This window comes from Panthera leo, chromosome C1 (genome assembly GCF_018350215.1).
Source record: "Panthera leo isolate Ple1 chromosome C1, P.leo_Ple1_pat1.1, whole genome shotgun sequence".
NCBI classification, from domain to species: domain Eukaryota; kingdom Metazoa; phylum Chordata; class Mammalia; order Carnivora; family Felidae; genus Panthera; species Panthera leo.
Window position 1 is genome coordinate 93,533,587 of NC_056686.1, and position 18,594 is coordinate 93,552,180.

General features: G+C 50.7%; 1 protein-coding gene across 2 annotated transcripts in view; it reads left to right on the plus strand.

Moving 5' to 3' along the window:
- KCNC4 (potassium voltage-gated channel subfamily C member 4) overlaps positions 1-5,440 on the plus strand; it is a 46,240-nt gene extending 40,800 nt beyond the window's left edge. The window contains exons 4-5 of one of the 2 annotated variants that reach the window (XM_042953321.1): positions 3,761-3,835; positions 4,667-5,440. In XM_042953321.1, coding sequence (XP_042809255.1) covers positions 3,761-3,834 — 74 coding nt within the window. In that variant the 3' untranslated portion in view covers position 3,835; positions 4,667-5,440. The remainder of the gene's footprint in view (positions 1-3,760; positions 3,836-4,666) is intronic. The other variant, XM_042953326.1, reaches the window with a different exon arrangement.
- The last annotated feature ends 13,154 nt before the right edge of the window (positions 5,441-18,594 follow it).

Genomic DNA, 18,594 nt, shown 5'->3' on the forward strand with positions numbered 1-18,594 from the left:
ATGGGCGGTTCCGAGTCACCTGGGGCCTGTGCAGCCTGCCGTACCCCACCCCCACTCTTCAGCCAGGCACCCAGGGCCCAGTGACCCTGGCAGCTTGAGCTCACTTACCTTTCCAGGCCTTAGCAGGGGTGTCTGGGGGAATTCGGAGGCTTCCTCCAGGGAGAAGATGTCCAGGCTCTGTGACTCAGTGTGCCTGCAAGAAAAGAAATTCACTAAAATGATTTCTTTTTCCTTCCAACAAAGAAAAGAGGTTTACAGCTCACGCTCGGCTGCCAGAGGAGAGCCCTCTCTGAATTCCTTCCCTGCCTCTGCTATAAAGCCGTTAAGTTGATCATTTGGGTCCAGGGTATGAAAGCCTTCCCTGCAGGGCTGTGGTTACTGGCCTGGTTAACTCACTGGCTCAAGCCTGGGAGAGGCATGGAGAGAGGCTTTGCTCCCCACCGGGCTCCCCCTCACATGGAACACTCATGTGGGTGGGTGGCTCGGCTCAAACCCTTCCCCTCTGCTCAAACAACTTCCCAACTCCCCACCTTCCTCGAGTGGTTCTGGCACATTCTGCCATTCCCTGGGCGTTTACCCTATGCCAAATAGTTTACGTACATCAGCTCCTTCAATCCTACCCCCATCCTTTGGAGGAGGTATAATCCCTACTCTAAAGATGAGAAATCTGAGACTCAGAGCAGTTCACTTGTTTGGGTCAGGCAGCTAGTGAGCCGTAAATTCAGGCCCGGATCTAATATAATCCTCACGCTAGCTATTGCACATAAGTATTGCTAGCAAGTCTTCATAGGCGAAGAACCTGAGACTCAGGCCCAAGACGGGGACGCCTGGGTGGCTCAGTCGGTTGAGCATCCGACTTCGGCTCAGGTCACGATCTCCTGATTCGTGAGTTCGAGCCCCACGTCAGGCCCACTGCTATCAGTGCGGGCCCGCTTCAGATCCTCTGTCTCCCCCTCTCTCTCTGCCCCTCCCCCACTCGTGCTCTCTCAAAAATAAATAAACATTTATAAATAAATAAACAAACAAACAAAGCTTGTCCAAGACAAACGACTGCTAAGTGACGCGCCTAAAATTGGAGCCCAAAGCCCGACCTGTGTTCACAAAGCCCGACCTGTGTTCACAAAGCCCGACCTGTGTTCACAAGCGTATCTCCCCACTGGGAGGGTTGTCTCCGTCGTGTCACTCAGAGCTGGGCCTCCATACCTTTGCTCACTATGTGTCCCCCACCCTCAGCTCCCTTCTCCCCCACCACCCTCTCAGCCACCTCTCTGAAGCCAGCTCTGAATACCTTCGCGGGCCATCTATGCAGTCCGACTCAAAATGGGCTTCCTTCACCAGGCCTCCTGGATGCTTGGGACCCTGCTCTACTTACTCCCCTTTTCTCTCCTCCCCAATCTCCTATTACACTTAACGGCCCAGAAGAGCACTGACTACGCCCTTGGCCTGTTTCACACGTGTCACATGTCCACCCTGCTCCTGCCTCCTCTTGCCTTGCCTAAAAAACAACAACCATCAAGGAGGTCACACTGCTTGTGGCCCTGAGGCTCACGGCCCTGAGGCCCTGAGGCGTCAGCTCCAGATTATGCAAACTTCCTCAGGGTGGAGGCCACCATTTCTGTGTCTGCCATATCATCCAACTCAGTGCCAACCACAAAGTAGGTGTTGAATAAATTCACACATCCTCATGTTATTGTTCAAAGCATCTGAATATCCCTTAGTTGGATGAATCTTCCTGAAAACCTGGTGAGGTGGGTTACAGATTCGGAGGGGTTCGCCACAGCTAAGGTGGCTGTCTGGTCGCTGGAAGACCAGGACTAGGACCCAGATTTTTGATCCTGGGTACAGGGCGCTTTCCTCAACCAGGCCATGGACATAGGCTCTGCAGTGCCATGGAATGGTATCCCTGATCAGCTAATTTTGTCCACTGTTTCTTCCCCCACAGAGCTGTGGGAAGGGCCCTGCTGGGACTCTGTTTCTGGAAGGTGTCTTTAGATGGGCTCTGAAGGCAGCTTGAGTCAGAGGGTAGAGGTGGTCGGAAGCACCCGAGGTGCAGCCCTGAATGAGACCAGCACCTGGCAAAGAGGTCCTGGTCCAAGAGAGGACTGTCCCGGTGCCCCCCCCCCCCACCCCTGCAAAGGGTTCGTGCAGCGTCTAAGGTCTGTGGAGTCCCTGCTCCACCCCAAGGCCCTGCAGGAAGCCACCAGTAGGGACAGGTGGTCAGTTACAGAGCAATCCCTAGGTAGCCACAGGATCCTTTCTCCAGCAGGAAAGGAAAGGAAAACCATCAGAGAGCTGCTACTCCCTCGGGCGAAGGAGGAAATGATCCGGGCAGAAGGAGTCAGGGTGTTGTTTTGCCCACAGAGTTGCAGGAGGGAACCAAAAGCAAAGATGCCCCCGTCGGACAGATCTGGAGCTGCTTTGCCAAAAAAAGAGAATTAGGCTGCATGGAATCATTCTCATTCTCCGCCAGATGGCCCAACGGATTTGGGATGCGTCCAGGAGCCCAGCCCCTTTTCTTTGCTCCAGGCCAAACAGCCGGCCACGGGATCTGAGGCCCTGAGGCTCAAGAAGTCAGTCAGGGTCGTGGTGGCACCCTCATGTGACCTGGTGCATCATCTGTGGGATCTTCCTGTGCCTGCACGGCGCCTGCTGCGTAACCCCGTCTCTCCATCTTGTGGCCCATGTGCCTTATGGCGGAGGCCGGGGTTCGAGCGGGGACTGGGGCCGGAGCCGTGTGGCACCTGCTTTTTCAGAGCAGCCCTGGCACGCACCGCTTGCTCTAAACTCTGCACAGCTTCCGGCTCTGGGAAATGCAGGAGTAATTGAATGACATGTGCAGTGATTACAGGAAGAAGGAGGTGGGAGGTGGGGAGGACCGTCTGCAAATCCTGCCAAGGACACTAGGAAGTAATTCAACCTGTCGCTTTGTCCTGAGCTGCCTTAACAGGTGTCCGTGGAGTGGTCACTATCTATCCTGAATGCAGTACCTCACAGCCCGAGCACCCCCTCTGCAGTGCTGGCCAGAGCGCGTGGGAGGCCCCCAGAGAGGGAGGCTGCCCCGGGCGGGACGGGCCCCGGCCGCAGGGGCAATGCCACTCAGCTCCATGCCATTGCAGTCGGCCCCGTGTTAGCTTGCCACCTACTCCGTGCCGCGAAACCCTGCCCAGGTTACGAGTCCAAATAATCTTTGAGCCGAGAGGCTCATGGCAGAGCAGAGACAACATCCAGGAATACACGTAGTAGGCTTGCACTTTCAGGGATAATCCCCATTTCAAACATCCCCTAAACCGGTGAGAGCAGGGAACATGTGCGCTCTTTCTCTTTTTTTTAAGTTGATGTATTTTCGAGAGAGAGCACAAGTGGGGGAGGGGCAGAGAGAGAGAGGGAGAGGGAAAGAATCCCAAGAAGCCCCACACTGTCGGTGCAGAGCCTGACACCAGGCTCGATCTCACAAACCGTGAGATCAAGACCTGAGCCGAAGTCAAGAGTCAGACGCTTAACCGAGCCTCCCAGATGCCCCACGTGGGCCCTCTCTTCTTCACGCCTGTAATCCCAGCGCCCCGCACGGACTCTGGGATGGAGTAGAGGCTTAATCCGCGGTTGTCAAATGAGCCAATGGCCAAATGCCGGGATCGTGGGTTGCACTGACAAGTTCACTGGCGCTCTGCAGGGAGTTAGTGCTGTCTGCTGGCTGTCCCCCCGGAACGCCTCAGTTTCCTCTCCGGAGACCCTGCTCACTTGTCTCTCTTCTTTCCAGCAGACCCCTCCAGACCTGTGCTCTGCAATTTTGCTTTCAGTGCCCCGTTCCGTGGCCCCCAGTCCCAAGTTGCCTGAGGTAACTGATATTAGCAGGTCAGAGCACAGATGCACTTTAAGATGCTTAGCCTGGGTGGAGAGCCCCAGACAGAACCAGATGTATTTTTAGCTCCTTAGGTATCTGGAAAGGTATTGAGACGCAGCCGTGGTTACAGACACAGGACAAATCAGTATTCTGCTACTGGCCTCCCCACACCAGCAGTTTCCATTCAGTGTCTCAAAAGCAAGGGTTGCTATGGAGATTGAGTGTCAGGGCAACTGAATTTCCTGTTGGGAAACAGCAGCACAGGTAGAGCTCTGGGCCAATGGGAACCAAGGAGCTCCTTGGATGGCGGGAGCTCCTCTCCTGATGGCAAATGATGGCGGGAGTCCTGGCATCCTCAGAAGGAGGTCAGCGGGGAGATGGGGGATGCTGTCTCTGGAACTTCATTCACAGAGGGATTGATTCTATTTCTTCTTCCTCACATCTGGCATAGGACTGGTTTGGTTCTCTCTCTGTTCCTTCGCCCAGGGACTTTGGCCATCTAAGAAGCAGTCTGGAAGCTGCCTTGGGGGGGGGGGGCGGGGTAGTGGCAGGGTCATCCTGAGTAGAGGTCAGTCCTGGCAAATACCTAGAACCTGAGCTCTGTAAGGGGCAGGGGGAAGCCAGGTCAACCCAGTCCTGGAGGCATTTGAGTTTCGGGGATCTACTCTTGGGATGGCATTGTGCAGGCTTAGCTCATTTTATCCTTGCTATCATCTGGGGAGGCAACCAGACAGGTGACATGGTCCCCAACCTTCCTCATTCATTCAATAAACATTTCCTGCATGCCCGATAAGCGAGGTGACTGAGATTTTTTTTTTAATCCAGGACTCCAAGAGGCTAAATGACCCACCTACTGCTACAAAATTAGCAAGATACAAAACGAAAAGAGTACCCAGGTTTGTTCAGTCCACAGATTCAGAGGGATAACAGCCGAAGAAGCTCTCAGAGGGGGCATTTACCTTGACCTCATGCCTCACAGAAAATAAACTGAGACCCAGAGAGGGCCCGGACTTGGTCACTCAGGGAGCTGGTGACAAAACAGGAATGGGATTCTTCAGCCCATGCTTCTTCTCATCACCCAGAGGTCTTTCCAGAGAACTGTGCGGCCCCAGACTTTTACTGGACATTCACTCTGTGTCAGGTACTAAACAAGCTACGAATTACTTTTGTTGTTGTTAACAGAGACCTGACCCTGGTGACTTAAGCAGAGGAAGTCATTCTCTCTCATAAAAGAAGTCCAGAGGCAGGTATTACAGGGCTGTTTGACAGATGGACAAAGTCATCAGGGATGCAGGTCCCTGCTACTTTTCTGCATCACTGCCTTCAACACAGAGGTTTGATTCTAAACACCCAAGATGGCTGCTGGAGTTCGAGCCATCACATCCACATTCCAGGCACGAAAAGGAGGAAGAAACTGGAACAAAAGGGCATGTGTGCCTGCCCTGTCTGCCCCCCTGTCTCCTTTAGGAATCTTCCCGAAAGCCCATCTAAGTTCCACTTATAGCCCATTAGCACTTGCTAGTTGCAAGAAAGGTTAAGAAATGTCATCTTTTACCTGGGCGCATGTTACCCTAAATAAAATTGGGGTTATGGTAGGAATGAAGAGCGGGAACATGATACTTCTAAATTTTCTGCAGTTTGTGTGTGTGTGTGTGTGTGTGTGTGTGTGTATACTTCTATCATCTATCTATCTATCTATCTATTTGAAAATGAGGGGGATAAAAGGGGCCCCTGGGTGGTTCAGTCAGTTAAGTGTCCGACTTCGTCTCAGGTCATGATCTCACGGTTTGTGAGTTTGAGCCCCGTATCCGGCTCTGTGCTGACAGCTCAGAGCCCAGAGCCCACTTTGGATTCTGTGTCTCCCTTTCTCTCTGCTCCTCCCCTGCTCACTCTCTGTCTCTCTCTCTCCTTCAAAAATAATAAACATTCAAAAACAATTAAAAAAAAAATTAAAAAAGAAGAAAATGAGGGGAAAAAAACACAAAAAACTACTCGTCCGTCCTCCTAATCATCCACATACGTGATTATTAGCTCTGCTCAGTGTCAAGTATGTTATGCTACTGTCATGAGGACAGCACAAAAATTCTTAATGCAGGGTTTGCAGGGTTTGAACAAACTTAGTATCGATTCAATTCAGTTTGAGCAAAATCTACAGACCTTGTGGATATCCCCCTTGGAAGAGGCTTGGAGCAGAAGTGGCAAATTCACCAAGGAGCTGTAGAAAGTCACAGCTTCATTGCAGAGCCAGCTCCCCAGCCCTGGGCCTCCCCCGCTGCCAGCCCCCAGCTCATCTTGTCTGGGAACGCCTCCCACACAGTCTCCTGGACGCTGAAATCGAGCGCCCTCTGGGGCTGCTGGGCTGCTGGGCTGTGTGCCCCCCTGGAGTCAGGGTGAACGGCAGAGGGGGGTGCTGTGGCTTCACCAGGGAGCCTCAGCCTTTGCACAGCTTCTCACAGATGGCACCAGTTATTTATGAATTGGAGCTGTCCTCAAGTACCCGCAAGGTAGGTCAAGGACATGGAGAGCCCCATGGTAAACTAAAGCCTGGGACCAGGCATCCTGACTCCTGCCACCCATACTCGAAGAGTGGACCGCAGGGCAGCACGGGGGCATGGTGGGGCACCCAGGGAACCTGTTACAAGTCAGTGTGGTTCTTCCTGACAATATTTCTAAGTCATACATTGCCCAAGTCATGATGAAAGGTTTTTGAGAAGTGGGGAGTGAAAAAGCAAGGGTCAGTCTATTCAATATGAAATCAGGTGGTTCACTCACGACCACCGAGACGCTCCCGGTGCACTTAGAATCCATTCTCCGCTTAATCTTTGCTAACTGAACACCACTTTGATGTGGGAGCAATGATGTGTTCAGTTGAAATACCTGGCCTTTCTGGCTCACTTGCAAATGCCTACAGGGCTGGACAATAACATAGAGGTAAACGTCTCTGGGAAGACTGGCCCTCCCTTAATAAAAGGCAGAGTCCCCAGAGGAAAAGACTACATTTTGGCCTCACCCCTCCCCTTCTTCCTGCCTGGGGTGAGACAGAGATGCTTGGGAATGAAGGGGGCCATCCCACGACCCTGAAAAGAAAAGCCCCAGACTAGGATAGCAGAGCAGGAAGCTAGAAGGATCTGAGTCCTTCATGACTCTCCTGACAACACCCCTCCCCTGCTTCCTGACTTCTTGTTATATGGCAAAACTCAAAGCCCCATGTGGGTGAGCCAGCGTGGGTTTCTGTTAAGGGAAAGCCAAATGCAATCCTAACTGATGCCTAAAGATTGCCAGAGGGCTATGCCTTCTTGAGTGTGATCCCGGGCTCACCAACCCATATGTAGATCCTGTCCTGGTTCTGTCCCCAGGCTCACTTCCTCAGAGCTTAGAACCAGGCCAGCTTGGAGCAGACCACCCTGTGTATCGGGGAAGGAAACTGGCTGGATTCTCCCAGCAGAATTGCCAGCAGGCCTGGGCTTGCGTCTTGATTGTTCATCTTTATACATCCCTCTGGGGAAAGTGAAGAATTAAGTCCCATGGACTGTTTTTACTCCTCCCAAGAGAGAACATGACATCCAGGAAAATGCTTCTTGGCTGAGAAGTCCCTGAGAATTAAGAACTTGATCCTCCCGAACTCAGGAATAGAATCTCCTCACTTCCCATTTCAAACCATTGAGGCCATAGGACTGCTCCCCACAGTCCTGGGGATCTATGGGGATCTACAGGGGAGATGGCCCCATAGATCTCAATCCTTTGAGAACCATAAGATCTTAAGGCTTTGTAAGGAGGAAATGATGACTATATCATCTGTCAGATTTTTCTCGATTCAACCAAAATCTTATTGCGTGCTTGCTATGTCTACATAATCACAAAATGAACAAATGGCTTTAAAAGATTCTTGCAAAGAGACTTGGATTAGAGATACTATCAATAATGCAAACGTAAGAAACAATAAAAAAAATAATCTGGGATGACCTTTCTCCTCCTGAATAAGCTCTTTATTAGCTGGCAAAAGCAATGACAGTCTAATTGGACCTAAAACAAACTTGATGGGGCGCCTGAGTGGCTCAGTTGGTTAAGCGCCTGACTCTTGATTTCGGCTCAGGTCATGATCTCATGGTTGTGAGTTCAAGCCTATGTCAGGGGGACTGTTTGGGATTCTCTCTCCCTCTCTCTCTGCCCCTCTCCCACTCTCTCTCTCTCTCTCACTCTCTCACTCTCTCTCTTAAATCAATAAAAACTTTTTAAAAAAGAAGTTGACAAAAAAAACCCACAATGTTTTCAAGATAATTCCCTGAAATGTGGTTGACATTTATTATTGTTAATGAAGGTTATTGCCCTAAGAGTTTTTGCCTTGAGATATTAGCTCTTGATTGTAGAAAGCTTCCGAATTAGTAAGACATTTAAAAATTAAGCATCCAGACAATGAATGCAAACTTCCTCAATTATTTCATTGATGCTTAAAGTTATTAACAATACTTACCCCAGTATTTAACAAAATCTCATTAAATGTGATGATAAGTGTATACAGGAGTCTTTTGGTGTTTCTTAGTAATTGCAAAACACAAAAAGCCGCATGCCCTTAGGGAAATGCTTGCTTCTTTACCATGAAAAATGGCTGAAATACTCGAAAAACACCATGGCAACAACATGAAATCTTTTGTCAGCAGACCTTATTGAAAGATGCATAGAAAACATTGCTGAAAATTTTAAGAAATGAACATGGAAACAGAGTATGTCTGATAGGAAGTTTGCTTTGTATACGACTGAACACAGAAAGCCTTCTAAGATCTCAATTAATGGGATTTGTTACTTCGTTTACGTCCTGGAAAGAATTATTTTTGAATCACCAAGAGAAACATGAGTAAATGACTTTCTCAGAAAAAAAATCGTTTATGGGAAAACGATTGACCAATATGAAAAGAGGAGCCTGGAGTGAGGGTACGAAGGAGAGACACCCTTGCTACTCATTCACTTGGCAGCCAGGAAGCAAAAGCCAGATGTGCACGAATGCTGAGCGCGGTCATTCACGTCATTACTTTTATAAAAAATAAGGTCTTTAGAGCATGGGGTCTTTACTCTACTTTGTAATGGGGTCTCGAGTCACCAGGAAGATCTTCCATTTCACACGGGGGTTCCTCGGTTTTCTCATGGCAAGTACTTAAAAGAGCCACCAAACGTAACCATAAATCACACGGTTTTCTTATAAAGACAAACGTTCCATTTTTATTGCTCTTCTCTGTGATGAATGACAAATGGCTGTCAGATTTTTTAAATATGCACTCTTGATCTGTCCCTTCAAGATAAAGGTGATGCTCTATCATCGCCTAAAAAATAAACTCATGCCAGGAAAAGAGCGCTTGAATACAGGTGTTTGGATGTTGCCATTGTTACACAATTTTATCCAATGACCTGCTTATAATACCTTTCAATCTCTCCTACCCAAACACTGAGAAAAGAATCGGCAACAGAATTTTCTAACTTGTTTTAAAATCTTTCACTAAAAAAATTTTTTTTTAATGTTTATTTAGTTTTGAGAGAGAGACAGAGCGAGAGCAGGGGAGGGGCAGAGAGAGAGGGAGACCGAGGATCTGAAGCAGCCTCCAGGCTCTGAGCCGTCAGCACAGAGCCCGACACGGGTCTCGAACTCACCAACCGCGAGATCATGACCTGAGCTGAAGTTGGACGCTTAACCGACTGAGCCACCCAGGCGCCCCTAAAATCTTTTAAATGAAAAGTCTCCATAGATTTTGACTACCCTTTATTAAAATTATAAAAGTAGAATAATTGTATAATATATTATAAATAGTTATAAAAATGATGTGTGCTTAAAAGAACAGACGTCAGGTGTTACAGCAATCATGTGGTGTTTATCAGACACCGCCTCACGCTGCGGGCTGTCTCATGGCAGGGGAGCGCGCACGTCGTCTTCTGACCCAGAGGGAGAAAGCTCCTTGACTGTTTCTCAGTCTCTTTTCCCTGCCTCTCTCTCTCTGGGCCTCCCCGGCCCACCTTGCCCCAAGGCTAGCATTGCTCTGCAGGTGTTCTACAGGTTTGTGAAGGGGAAGGTAAAGTTCAGGCCAGCGGGGGATTTCCCAAACCTTGCATCAAAACCTTGCATTTTGACACCTGTTGCTTTAACCTCCTCCGGCCTCCTTATCCCGTCACGGGATAAACTCTCGTTTGTAGGCAACACAGAGAAATGCCGTGCTTCTGCCTCTCCTGGTCTCCATCAACCCCACCAAACCCCCTTTTCTCCGTTCTCCCGGAGCCTTCCTCCTGCCTACTCAGTGAAGTCTCGGTGTGCATTTTCTGCTTGGACCTCTTCCTCCCTAGCCTCTGTGATCCTGTCTGGGCTGTCCTTCCTCTGGGAGCTTTCCTACAGATAGCACTTACGTGCCCAGCCGCCACTATCAGCACACAGCATGCTGACAATGTCCTGTCTCTCCTGCTGGACTGTCAAACCTGCGACCACCAGACTGTGGGCCTCCGGGTAGGCCCAGTGCCGAGAACAGAGCCTTGTAAACAACGGACGTGCGGTATGCAGGCCTCGTGACTTACCGTACAACACCGCTGTTGTATACAGCAGATGCTCACTGGTGACAGCGCGACACCTGGGGTCCGCGTGGGGAACTGTCCGCAACTGCCACATGCACATTTTTCTCTGGCAGGACGAGTGGCCATGCACCGTGACCCTGGAATCACTGCCTGCCTGGCGGCAGAGAGGACCGTGGGCTGAGGAGATATGCGGGCGCTCACCCCGTGCTGGGGACAGCTGGCCACCTCGAGCCTGGGGAACTGAGGGCCGGATGCTGGCTCATCCCTCGGGCAAAAGCTATGGTAATAACTGCTCTTCTGGACCAAAATACATTTAGTGACGCCTGGGAGAATTGAGTGTATGAGGCACACTTTAAAAATACATGAGAATTTAAGGGCCTTCCCCCCACCCCACACACACACAGACACACACCTGCTGGGGGAATATGTCCTCACGTCTGAGCTAATATTAGGGCTGTTTATTTTCTAGGGCTGACATTTCCTGGGCCATCTACAATTGCTGTTGGAGACGGAGTGACTGATACTTACTTTGGCACCCTCGGTCCTGAAAGGATTACCAAAGCTAAGTAGGAGCATGTCTGGGCAACATAGACATACAGACGCCCAGAAATATGTGGGCCATTCCAAGCAGGGCCATCATCTGACCCAGTCGTTCTGGAATCCAAAGCGGCCCTTACATAAAAGAGTCCAGTTAGAGGGGGTCATCTCACATGGGAACTGATGGGCCAAAAACCCGGTTTTACACACAGAATACGAAACAGTGTTTCCAATGGGGCGACTGCTTTGGGAAACAAATGAAGGCCTGTAAGGCAACAGTCTCCCTTCCTGAAATGAAGCTCAACTCTTCCCAGCTTTGAGTGAGGAGGGGGTGGCAGGGGTGGGGGGGGACGGAGGGGGGGGCCTCTTTGTTTGAGAAGTCCTACTTCGTTCGCAAGCATCTCTTTGCCTCTGTTCTATGCCTCCCCTTTGAGTACCAGGCTCCCCCACTCTCCCTGCTGAGATGAGTTGGGGAAAGGTCTCTTTCTCATGTTGCCCTTAGTACAAGTGAGGCAGATTGGAATTCTAAGAAGGACTTGACATTAAAAAAATAAGAGAAAGAAAAACAAAGCACGAAAACAGTTGTGATATCAGAGCATAATTTATTGATGCTATACTAGAACTTTTTTTTTTAATTTTTTAAAAAGTTTATTTATTTCATTATTAAAAAAATTTTTTTTAGTGTTTTTATTTATTTTTGAGACAGAGAGACACAGAGCATGAACAGGGGAGGGGCAGAGAGAGAGGGGGACACAGAATCTGAAGCAGGCTCCAGGCTCCGAGCTGTCAGCACAGAGCCCGATGCGGGGCTCAAACTCGTCAACTGCAAGATCGTGACCTGAGCTGAAGTTGGATGCTCAACCGACTGAGTCACTCAGGTGCCCCGAAAGTTTATTTAAGAGAGAAAGAGAGAGCGAACACCAGCAGGGGAGGGACAGAGAGAAGGAGAGACAGAATCCCAAGCAGGCTCCATGCTGTCAGCACAGAGCCTGATGGCGTGGCTCGAACTCACAAACTGTGAGATCGTGACCTGAGTCAAGATCAAGACACTTAACCAAGTGCACCACCCAGGCACCCCTCGAACTACTTTTATCCTGTCCCTTCCCCCACACTCTTTAAAAATCTCTCTTTTATAGTGTTTAGGGTCTTCCTATGCTGGAAACCTTGGTTCCCAAGTGGCCGATGAGTAAACATAGATCGCTCAGGCTTCCTGGGTCTAGGTCCGCAGAAACAAACAAATTCCCCCAAACCACACCTTTGGACAGCCCCTAGCCATCAGACCCTGAGGCTGCTGGGAAAGGACTGTAGCCAGAGCCCAGAGGGGCTGTTAGAGAGGGCTGCCCATGAAAATCACCCTGGCCCCTCTCCCCAGTCAGCACTAGGCGTGATCCCTGCACACTGTTCAAGGCTGCTTGAGTTCCTTGGATTACAACAATACTTAAAGTCAAAATGTTACCCCTCACCCGCTTGGAGAGAGAGCTCAAGCAGACACCATCTTTGGTTTAGCACCAGGGAGACTCTTCTGGGCCCCAAAGAACTGCGGGCCAGGAGAGGGCCCTGGGAGGTGGGCAGGATGGGTTAGGTGCTGTCCAGAACTAGGCCCTCTCCTCCTGACTACGGAGAGATATGGGGTCAGCGTATTAGTTAGGGCACAGTGGGGACTGGTGCCTGAGCCACACGAGGACAGAAGGAGCACCACTGAGCACCTACTGGATGCGGGCACTCTGACGCTTAAGTAGGATTCACTCGCACCCCCCACCCCCACCCCCCGCCACTCGGCAGCCCTGTGGAATAGGGGCAGAAGGAAGGAGCAACACAGTGAGTAAGGGGGGTCGGTCAGGGATGCAAATCCAGCCTTGGTGTCCTCGGGATTCACTGCTGCGGGGGTGGGAGGAGGCTCTCCGCGGGGCTGAACTGAAGTGAACAGACCCTGAAAGTCGGCAGGCACAGGGCTGGACACTAGAGGGCTGAGTGAGGAGGGTACAGGCTAACGTGCGGAAGAACCAGGTCTCGCAAAGGAATCCAGCCTCAGAAGGCGTGTGGACTCCTTGGAGATCCTCAGCAAACGCGATCAGCCATTGCTGCTAACCTTAACTGAGTCTTCACTATCAGCCAGGCTTGCACACGGGACAACTCCTTTGTCTCCCCCGCAGCCCCGGGAGGTGGGTACTATGACTGTCCCCATTTTGCAGATGAGGCAGTGGAGAGTCGAACAGGCAAAACAACTTGCCTTAGGGCAGGAGTCCCTAAGTGGCAGGGCTGGGATTTGAACCCTTGAAGTCCAACCCCATTCAGTCCCCGCTCTTAGCTCCCTGACTGCCACAGCTGTTGTCCCAATTCCTGGCCTTTCCTGGAATTTCTTGCCCTGATGTCCTTAGCATCTCTACCCCAAAGGGCCTCAATACCAGGAGATCTCTGAAATCATGGGTTCCCTAGGCACCCCCCCCCCCGCCCCCGCCGAGAACCCCGGGCCTTGAGGCACCATTGTCACGGGAATGTGTTCTCCTTTTTGAGGTCCCCTCGCCATCTCCTGGCTAGCTCCCCCGGGGCACTGGACTTTCTCTCTTTGGTGCGCTGGGCCAGCTGAGCAAGCAGCGGCTGCTGCCTCCTGAAGGGCCTGCAGGACAACGGATGCGGCAGCCGCACGGGTCTCTGGAGCTCCCACTTAGCAAGCAGCCTGCAAACCTCTGCAGGCGTTGGCTTTGGGGAGGGCTGTTGTTCATCACTTGTTTGCGCGGTGCACAGCAGGCTTTGCTGGGGAGAGGGGCACTGGCTTGCTGGGGGCTGAGGGTTGGGGACGCGTGGGGCTGCCGCTCGACCCCACATCAGGCCTTCAGGCTGCGTCCAGGCCAACATCCCTGCTCCATTCCGGTGCAGAACAATGTCGTGTTTGCTTGTTTGCTATTTATACTGCAGTTGCTGTCTGGGGGTTTTCTCTGAAGCAGACTGGTAAGCTCCCAGGCCCGTAAGTACATTTCCGGCTCGGTGCTGTGTGCACACGTGGGTTCAGCCGGTAGGAGGCCTGTCCTTACTCCCCCACGGCCTGCGTGTCCTTCCTGAATCTCTACCTTCCAGACACCTCCGCTGCCCCTCCCCTCACACACGCCCGCACAGAAGCACACTCCTAAATATACTTAGAATCTGGCTCCTGCTCCTTCGCTGGCCAGTGCAAATCCCTCTCTTAGGGTTAGGCTGTACCCTTAGCCATGGCCTTATTTTCTCCCTTTAGCAGAATGTGGCCCTCCACGTTCAGTCGCCATCTTTAACCCTCATTGCCGCACTTCCCCCAGGTCAGGGCCACCTTCTGAGGAAGCCAGTGCCCCCCTAGGCCTTCCTGTAGCCTAGTATGGAAACCACACGATATTTTGTTTTTCCAGTTTTATTGAGGTGTAAATTACACAGGTCAAAATATACCTTTTAGTGCACACTTCAGTGAGTTTTTGACAAATCCGTAGGGTCATGTAAGCACCACCACAATGAGGACACAGAACACTTCCGTCACCCCAAAATGTACTTTCGCACACTTCTGTAGTCAACCCCCGCCACCCAGCCCCAGCCTTTCGCCGCCGTCAGTCTGGATGGGTTTAATTCCTCCCCTGTCGTTTTGCCTTTTCCAGACTGTCACATAAATGGAATCTGGAGCCTGGTCTCCTTCCCTCAGCATATTCTTTTTTTTTCTTTCTTTTTTTTTTTAAGCTCAGCACAAACCTATTAGGCTTCATCCATGGTGTTGCACGTTATCACGAATCTCTTCTTTCTTAATGCTAGGCAGCATTCCCAAGTAAGGATGGACCATAGCTTGTTTATCCATCCACCAGTTGAAGGACAATTTGGGTTCTTTCCAGTTTTAGGCAACTATGAATAAAGTTGCTATAAACATTTGTGTAGAGGTTTGATGTGGACATACGTTTTCATCTCTCAGGTGAATACCTAGGACTGGGATTTCTGAACGGCAAGGTACGTATATATTTAACTTCCCAGAAACTGCCACACTGTTCTCCAAAGTGGTTGGATTCTTTTGCATTTCTACCAGCAATGTACGAGAGATCCAGTGGCCCCATGCCCTCATTGGAATTAGGTATCACAGGTTTCCCTCAGCCCTCTCTCCTCCCTTTCCACAGGAGGGGCCACGTAGTAGTCTAATGTTCCATTTCTGTTTCTTTCCCTCATGTGGCATCCTAGAAGGCAGGGAATGGGGTCTGTTTGTTTCTATTTTGCCTACACAGAATACATCAGGGGAGGAGCTCACTAAGTCTTTACCACCTACCCGAGTGAGTGAATGAATGAATGAATGAATGCTTTCCAGGTTGTTAGGCAGTTCCTAGAGGACAGAGCTACTCACGCCCCACCCATCTCACCTGGAAAAATCCTGTGATTCAAAAAACAAAAACAGAGGCGCCTGGGTGGCTCAGTCAGCTAAGCGTCTGACTCTCGATTTCAGCTCAGGTCATGATCTCACGGTTCACGGGTTCAAGCCCCGCATCAGGCTCAGCGCTGACAGCACGGAGCCTGCTTGGGATTCTGTCTCTCCCTCTCTCTGCCCCTCCCCTGCCTGTGTTCTCCCTTCCCCCCCCCCCCCGTCTCAAAATAAATAAGTAAACTTAAAAAAAATAAAAACAAAAACCTGTGATTCGACCAACTCCCCTGCAGACGTGGGGCAGTGCCCACTCTTCTCACGCCTCTTGGTGCTGCCCTCAGAGCCTCTCTCTGATCCCCTTCTCTTAGGGCGCTGCCTACTCTATTATCTTCACTCCCTTCCTCACAGTGATGGTTGTCCCTTCCCCACAGTGATGGTTGTGGCCCGTGGCTCCCCAGGGGCAAGCTACTGGGGAGATGTAAAGCCGGCAGGATTAAGAGGGATCTGCAACAAAGGATAGTTGTTTCTATCTGTAACATTCAAACCGAAGCCAAGGAGTTGGGTGAGGGGATATTGACACCGAGGGTGGACTGAGAGAGAGGCAGCCCAACGGCCTGGTGGCCCTGGATCCCCGTGCTCCCTGAGAGTCTTGTGAGCTGTCCGTGCGGTGCGCTGGGCTTCTTTAGTGGGATAACTGCTCATGGGAGGGGGTAAACACAAAAGGGAAGGGGAGCAAAGGAACCCAGAGAAAGAGCTCTGGAGGAGGAAGGCGAGCAGAGGCACTATGTGATGGGAGACACACGGCTACCGGACGGCAGCGGGTGCCTGCCGGAGCAGGCCTGGGGCCTCTGATGCAGCCGGACAAGCGGAGGGCAGCCACCGCCGACCTGATGGCAGGAGGCCCGACCCAGCCTGGTGGCCACACTGCCTCCCACATCCCCTGCAGACCTGGCTCTGCTGTGGCCTCAACTCACAGTTACACGTTCTGGAACAACGAAGGGGTCTATTGATGTGGAAGGTCAGCCTTTCAGGAGATTTACACGCTGGGGTGCTGAATGGAACTCTCCTAAAGGATCTTTTCAGGAGAGCTTGGGAGCTAGTGGAGGGATGCTGAGGACTATAGTCATGGAGCGGTGGGCGGTAGAGATAGGCAGAAAAACAAATTGATGACTGGCCCTCCAGAGTCTAAGGTATTCTGTTCCCCTTATACAGGCTGACAAGGGCCAGAGGTGGCCCTTTTCCACCTGAGAGCTGGAAAAATTTTGCAAAGAGAAGAGAGAAATGAAACCCTCAGAGATGGGGTGGCGGTGGGTTCAGCTTGTATTCCTGCCGAGGGGAGGCTGGCTGAGTGCCTGTGTGTGCCCTGGCAAAGGCTGGGCAAGAGATGGTCAAGGAGAAAAGAACCGTAGAGATAGATCATCTACTCCAAATTCTCCCTTCCTACAGGTGAGCTAGCTGAGGCCCAGGGCGAGGAGGGAAGGGACTTGCCAATGGTCACACAGTTAAAGTAGAAGAGACCAAACTGGAGCCCGGTCTCTGGGCTCTTTCAAGAGCGGTTTTGAATCCAGAATCCTGGCAACTCATCAGGAAACTCTAGTCTAGAAAGCTCTTAAAGAGCAAAAAGCTAAAAATGAATCCGGATCGTTTTGGACTAGTATATTTCTAGCCAAAGCAGCTACACTGGTATTGTTTCCGGCTCCACGGATTTCAGCCAGAGAGTGTGGTGAAAATGGACACCTGTCTCCTTCTTTAGAAAAACCGTTCCAACAAAAAGTGGGCTAGCTGCTCCTGGAAACAGTCAGGCCCGGTTTTGCCAGGAAACACACAGCCACGTGGTGCTGTTTCCAGTTTAGGGTATGGCAGAAGGGGGTGGGCTATGGAGTGGGGGAAGAGGCTGTCCCGCCACATGCTTCTGGAATCTTCCCTGTTGCTGACAGCTGTACAGTGACTCAGGGAGGCAGCCAGTGGCGGAGGAGGAAGCTCTGCTTACATATAAACGGCTCACAGTGACCTGAAGCTTACACCACATAATCACTCATAATTACCCTACATTCCCCTGACTTATGAACATCAGGACCAGGACAGATCTCCGCTTCCTGACACAATTTTCCCTAAAGTTCTGGACCTTTGATGACCTCCATAGTAACCAGACATAGTAATTTTGCTGTGGGGTACCTGGATATATCTCTCTCTGTCTCTGTCTCTCTCATCTGTCCTAGTCTATCAACTCTACTGGAGGGACAGGCCCCGGCTGCCACATTTGTTCCCTGAGAGCCCCAGCTACAGCTGATTGGATCAAAATCAGACCCTGTCTCAGTGTTGAGCAATCTATCGGCTAGTCAGTAACCAATCAGATTCCCCCGTTCAAATCAGAGTTTTAAACAAGGGCTACAGAACCACAGTTCAACGGTTATGGAGAGTTGGGGACTTTACCCAGGAACCAAAGCTGTGAATGAGCGAAGGTTATGGGGAGGCGGAGACGCTTTCTGAGTAAGCTGGAGAGACTAAAATAGCACACCCATGTAAATGGATGAGATGCCATCGAGGCTTCAGAGAAAGAGAATCCGAAAGAGTGTCTGCCTGGAGTCCTAGAGTTCAAACTTCCTAGATTCAATTTCCAAGAGACTGGGCTATACTTTGTGTCTACGAGCTGCCCTGTAACCTTACGATAATTACATCCTTTGTTTTGAGCTGCATGAGTGCTTTTCTTCCTTTGCATCCAGCAAATCCATCTTAAAATGCCTTTATCTTTATGTAATCTGATTTCATGTATTATAAAAATGATCACTCCCAACTCTCCAAGGGATGGCCCTGGAGTTGGTGATGGTGTCTATCTAAGTCTCCCCGTGGAGATTTAGAACGAGAGACCATTAAGAAGCTGAGTGCAGAGAGGAAGGAGGAACGCTTTACTTCTGTGACTGCACAGAAAGTCTCCCGGAGAAAATGAACCCAGGAGCTGGAAGGGGGCATCTAGTTAGAGAAGTGTCTTTCATGGACTTGGCCTGGCCCCTAGAGATGAAGTGCTCCATGTTTCCTCAACCAGTTCCTTAATTCTTTCCAGAAACATTCATTGTGCACAAATGTGAGCCTGACCCTCAGCTTGGGGCCGAGGAAGCAGGGAAATAAGACACAGTTTCTTCTCACAGTTTAGTGAGGGAAACAAACACGTTAGTACTTTGTTGGTTGGTACGACAACTAAGCCTTTATTATGGTTTGTCTTCTGTGCGAGTTATTTATCTCGGTCAGTTTCTTCTGTGAGGGGAGGTGTCCAGAAAGAACAGAAACTCTGGAACATCACCTCTTTTCCCCCCAC